This window comes from Numenius arquata, chromosome 4 (genome assembly GCF_964106895.1).
Source record: "Numenius arquata chromosome 4, bNumArq3.hap1.1, whole genome shotgun sequence".
Classification (NCBI taxonomy): domain Eukaryota; kingdom Metazoa; phylum Chordata; class Aves; order Charadriiformes; family Scolopacidae; genus Numenius; species Numenius arquata.
The window spans coordinates 45,706,834-45,712,833 of record NC_133579.1 but is presented as its reverse complement, the minus strand read 5'-3'; the positions used below and the strand labels follow the sequence as shown (position 1 = coordinate 45,712,833).

Sequence of the window (6,000 nt, the reverse complement as noted above, 5' to 3'; positions counted from 1 at the left end):
TCCAGTGACCCTCCTGTGAAGAAAAAGTATATTGTCAGAGCATTGAGATGAATCTTGTCCTACCGCTTTCTGTGCTGTGCTATACATACTCTACGGATAGGCAAAAAATACATGCACTAGGGCTGTTGTTTTGTCAAAACAGTCAGTAAGGTGAAGGAGCAATTCTTTCCTGCCTTATACTTACAAAGGAATCAAAGCACTTCTTCCTTTGTGAGGAAGGCAGAGTGAGGGGCTGTGGATCCAGGTGAACATGGAACATAGATTTAGATACATTTGCTGTATCTAAAAAAAATAAAATAAAAAATGTTGCAGAACATTATTTTCCCCACACACATTATAAAATGAAACTTTAAAGTAGAAGAGGTGGGGAATGAGTAAGAGTTTTTGAATCCTGCTGGGTGATAAATAAATATTCCTAAATTGAGTAACCGATGATAAGTTTATGAAGTAATTAGACGAGCAGCTGATAGCATACTTTTGAAGAGTCAAATACAACACAGACAGAAAGCAATATTGTTTTGTTTTAAACATCAAGAATTGTCTATTTTTTTCTATGGTTTGCTCTTGTGCTTGAGTAAATTTCTTTGAATTCTCCAGGTGCTTTTCCCACATGAGTGCAAGAAGAGTAGCCAGTTAAAAGAAGTGACTGCTGGGGAGGACAGCATGACCACCATGAAAGGAAGCTGCCTCCTCTCACTGCTGTTGGCAGGACTTGGGGTATTAGGAATACTGGAGCCAACAACAACAGAAGATACCCACTGCCACAGAGCTGAGCACCCAGTTATTGCATACAAAGGTAAGGGTACAAACAAAAAACTTTTCCGGAAGTAAGCTAAGAATTGTGTAATTTCTTCATGGAAACCTCTGTTTTTAATGTATAATGGTATGAAAACAAAAAGAGCATTCAGCACCGTTATATAGTAACCTGGACTGTATTCCATACAAGTTAAATTCAACTAGGCTTGCAAAATGTGTTCACAATTTGGTGCTGAATGTGTCATGCAAAGGTCAGTGACTCATTTTCCTCTTTTATTACAACCAGCCTGTACCGTTGCATGGTGGTGTTCCTTTCCAGGTTGCCTTGGTTTGGGGTGGAGCAGAGCCACCTTTCTGTTTAGCGAGAGAGGCTCTTGCTCTCACTTGTTGCCGTCTCAACCAGGGTCAGCTGACTTGGTGGTTTATCCTGTGGAGGGGTTGCACCTGTGGGGAGGCGTGGACAGGTCAGGTGACCCAAACTGACCAATAGGGTATTCCATCCATCTGCCATGCTTAGTATAAAAGCTGAGGGAGCCAAGGGGTCAGGTTGGCTTCTCTTCAATGACTCTACTTCAGTGGCTCTTTCTTCAACGACTGATGCCTGAGGAGGACCCTGTTAGTTTGGCTACCTTTGATTCCCATCCCCAACTGGATCCCATTCCGGTATCCAGTTCCCATGCATCATTGAGACCAGTCTGGAACCTTCCCAGTGCCTGCCAGTGACATCTCCCTGGGAGCTTTATGAGGTTTTGTGTATATATTTATATATATTTTATCTATTTAATTATTGCCTTTTTATAATTTTATTATAATTATTTCATAAGAGTAGTTTAGGTTTTTTCTAAACTCATAAATCTCTTTGTCTTTCTTCTTCCTCTCCTTGGACCAAGAGGTGGGGGAGAGCACCTGTTGTCTTGTCATTGGCCAACCCAGCCCAAACCACTACAGAGGTACAGGACTCTCCATGTGTTCACTTAATTTCATGAGGTTGCTCTTGGCCAATTCATCCAGCCCACCTACATCCCGCTGGACAGCAGCCGTGCCCTCAAGCTTATCAACTGTTTCTCTGAATTTGGTGTTATCTGCAAACTTTACAGGCTGCATGCTGTTGCCTCCCCTTGGTCGTTGATTTTAGGTGTTAAACAGGACAGGTCCCAGGATCAGGCCTCGTGATACTCCGCTTGTTACCAACCTCATGGTGGAGCAAGGTCCGTTAACCATTTACTCTCTGGGCTTCATCATCCAACCAGCTCTTTATCCATCTGAAGAGACAGACCATAACATCCTAACTTGCAGTAAGACAGTGTTGAAAGCCTTGAGATAAATGACATCCCATGCTCTCCACTCGTCATTAAAACCTAGTCATTTTATTATAGAAGGCACTTGGGTTGGTCAGGAATGATTTACTCTTCACAAATCTGTGCTGACTGTTCTCAGTCACCTTCTCCTCTGTATGTCCAGGAAAGTGCATTCCAAGAGGATTAACTCCATCACATTCCCAGAAACTTAAATGAAATCGGCTGGCCTGTAGTTCCCATATTTGTTTTCCTGCAGTTACTGAGGAGCTTCCTTCATCTCTGTGACTTCTCAGAGATGAAGAGTCGCTGGTTATCTCTGTGTCCATGGATGCAGCTTGTCTTACCCCATGGATTTGTATAGGTTGAGATGTTGCAAGTCATCTCGGACTCAGGCTGCATCTACTGCTGATAGTTCTTAAACCCCTTTGCTAAACACCAGGTGCATTTGGGGCCTTGATGGTGAAGACTGAAACAAAGGAGGTATTGAGTCCCTCAGTGTCATCTGTGTCTGCTGGCACTAGATCACCTGCCCAATTCAGCAACAGGCTTGTATTTTCCCTGTTCAACCTTTTACTACTGTCGTAGCAGCAGAAGCTGCTCTTGTTGCCCTTGATGTTCCGTACAAGTCTTAACTGCCATTGAACTTTGTTTAACCTGACACAATCCTTACATGCCCCTGTGGTGTTTCTAAATTCCTCCATGGTCATTTTGTCCCTGCTTACACCTCATACATACAGTGTTTTTACACTGGAGCTCCACCATGAGCTCCTTGCTTTGCCAAGCTGGTCTCTTCATACATGTGGTTGTCATCTTGAGTGTTGGGATGGACAGCTGAGGAACAGTTGGAATAAACTGAAGAACGCTTGGAGGATATTGTCTGTAAAAACCTGAGGCATTTAATAACTTATCTGATTTTTTTATTTACTTGAATTGAGATTTTTCCATTAGTGTCTCAACTTAGCATGAGTTCCAAATAGTTTGTAGCTATGAGGATGTAGGGATTAAGTTGTATTATATTACATATTGCATTCCTCCAGTTCTTCTAAGAAAGCACATGTGTAATTTTTTTTTGTTCCAATGAATTAGGATTTATTGAATCTTAATTGAAAAAAGATTTGTTTCCATTCTTTTCATAATGTTAGAGAAAATAATGTTGGGTTTTCTACAGAAAGTATTTCTGTTCTGGAATTTTAACGGTTTAATAAGAGTAATGGTACCAGCTGTCCCTTTCTCCAATATCAAGGAGAGTGAACTAAAGTAGTTACAATGTGTACCTGGGAACTGCAAACCATGGGTCTATTGTGAAGGAGGGACCTTTGTGTCTCATTTATTGATGGACTAACTAGTACGATTTATTCTGATAAAATGTCTGGTTTTCTTAGCATTCATGTTGTGTGTATAATTTAGTTAAAAATGTTATTTTTATCATAACATGCATACACAATGTTGTAAACTAAAGTAGTAGGGCAGTTAAAATTCTGGTATTTAACTGTCTAATTTCACAAACTAAGGGATTACTGCATGACTTTTTTTTTTTGGTATATGCAACTGTAAAAGCAAATAATTGAGACTCATTACAAGAGCCATGTGCTAAAAGTTGATTAAAAATGTGTTGGTTTTTGAATCTAATTCAGCCAACATTAAGGCTTTTTGGGGACAGACACCTCCTCTGTCATTGTGTTTTAGTTGCATCTTTTGATATAGCCAGAGGTAATGTCACAGTAAGGAGTCTACTGAACAAAACCAGTTCCTTTTTGCTGTAAATATATGTGGGAAATACAATTATATAGAAGCATTTATTTTCAGATTGTTAATATGAGATTTAGTAAGATTTTCAATGCCAGACTCCCTCTTGACAATCTGTCAGGAATCATCAGTAAATCTTAGAAAGTGCTTGGAGAAACATATTTGCAATGCAGTATAAAATATTTGATAGCTAGGTGACATAACTGGTGTGGGCACACAGCAATTGACTTGTAGTTGCAGGACTGCTAGTTAAGGGAAAACAGAAGATAGGAGAGTGCAGGAAAAGATGACTGAGAGGTTTGTCTTTGAACTTGTATGTTAGGAATGATACTTGGTGTATAAAAGTATTAAAAAAAAAAAAAAAAAAAGTTTGTGAGAAGAGCTACTCTGTGAATGAGTCCTGCAGTAGGACTTGGAAGGATTTAACCATCCCTCTTCTCAATTTCTGTATTCTTCCTGCATCATTTACTGACTTCATGAATGCCTATAGGAAAATGCCCTCTGTATCTATTGACATTAGTGCTGCTAAACCAACACAGAGTCCTGAAATAAATTCTTAACAGCTACGAAACCTTTAATTTGAATGCTGCACTGATACTCTATTCTGTAAAGTCATCTTATAATAGTATTAGATCCACCAGAGCTAAATGTTGTGTGGTATGCTGAACATCAACCAAGGCTGAGTGGTATTGAGCGGTAGTACTTTAAAGCTTGTAAACTCAGTACTAACTTTACAGAGATATCAACTCTTTTGTTTTATTTATAACTGACTAAAGCCTTTTTTTTTTTTTTTTTGTAGTTTCTGGTATGCCAAAATAGTGATGTACTTATTTGATTTGTCTTCCTTTGAGAGTAGTGGTAGATGGAGTATAAACTATTAAATAAAACTAATGGTGTGAGTGCCTGGTGTAGCGTATGGATGAACAGCTGCAAAAAACTAATAAAAAGAAAAAGTAGTCCCCGGGAGTTGTCATGGTGAAATAGGGAAAGGGAATGTATCTCCTGAAACAACTTTCTTTCCCACTGCCCATCAAAAACTGCTCACTTAGCTGATGATACTGTCAAGCTACCTTTTGTAGAGGCAGATACTATTTCTATCACTGATTTTCCCAGCTAAATAGTTTTAGCTAAAAGACCGTGATATATCTTCTGATAACAAATGGCAAGAATATCTTCCATCAGTTGAGAACCTTTACTCCAGTACTTTGTTTGCTGGTGGAAGAGGAAAGACAGGTTAGAGAACAAGGGAAAGTGCATGTACTTTCAAAGGATTTTTGACATGACCTAAAAATCTCTTTCATTTTATGTCTGTCATACACAGTAGTAATAATCACATTGTAATTCGTTTATCTGCATAACTAATGTTAGGAATGCATAACTCACCTTTTCTCTCTCCTAGAAACTATAATAAATAATTGTAATAAATAAACTGTAATAAATAAGAAAGTCTACTGTAGATCTGAAAATGTTTCAGCTCTATAATCTGTTGTCATTGGTCTTCTCTAGACTAGAATAAGGCACTTTCTGTCTTCCTCGAAAGCTGGAAATTTCATTTTCTCATTACTTAAAGTTGGTAGGAGCTATCACAGAGATCAGATTTATATAAAAGCAGACCTCTAAGTATGGGATGGATTGACAGGACCAGCCTGGTAGCATGCAGTTCAGTGTTTTATGTGGTGGGACTGACTGTGATGATGCATAGTCCCTCTTTTAAGTTTTTTTCTCTCCAAGGAGGAATCTGCCTCCAGATGTGTAAAGGTGTACTAGTCTGTTGAAATTCAGGCTTTTTTTTTGTTTGTTTTAAAAAAAAAAAGGTTAAAAAAAATAAATCTGTCTGCATATGTTACATGCATGTACTGAGGATTCATCAGCTATGGTAGCATAAGTCCAGTAGAGGCGTTAGAGTCAAGAGGTTATAAATTGTGTGCAATTTATAGAATTGGGTGCAAGAAAACAAGGTGCAGATAACAGAATGGACACACAGAGACTCATACTGTGAGATTATTGGTCTTTGCATATGTTTCCAATGTGTAAGTATATTTATGCTTGAAATAACTTAAAAGTTAAGAAAAAAAGAGCTGAAATAAACTGGTCACTAAAGATAGAGCCTTACAATTTTCACTTTTATTAATTTTTTTTAATTTATTTTTTTATTTTTTTTTAATCTGGATATGTGTTTATTAAATTTTATCTGGATATG

At 38.2% G+C, this 6,000-nt stretch overlaps 1 protein-coding gene across 1 annotated transcript in view; it reads left to right on the top strand.

The window, feature by feature from the left end:
• Positions 1–663: 663 nt before the first annotated feature.
• SEMA5A (semaphorin 5A) overlaps positions 664–6,000 on the top strand; it is a 227,816-nt gene continuing 222,479 nt past the window's right edge. Inside the window, exon 1 of the mRNA XM_074146236.1 lies at positions 664–796. Within this exon, the coding sequence (XP_074002337.1) occupies positions 664–796 (133 nt within the window). The remainder of the gene's footprint in view (positions 797–6,000) is intronic.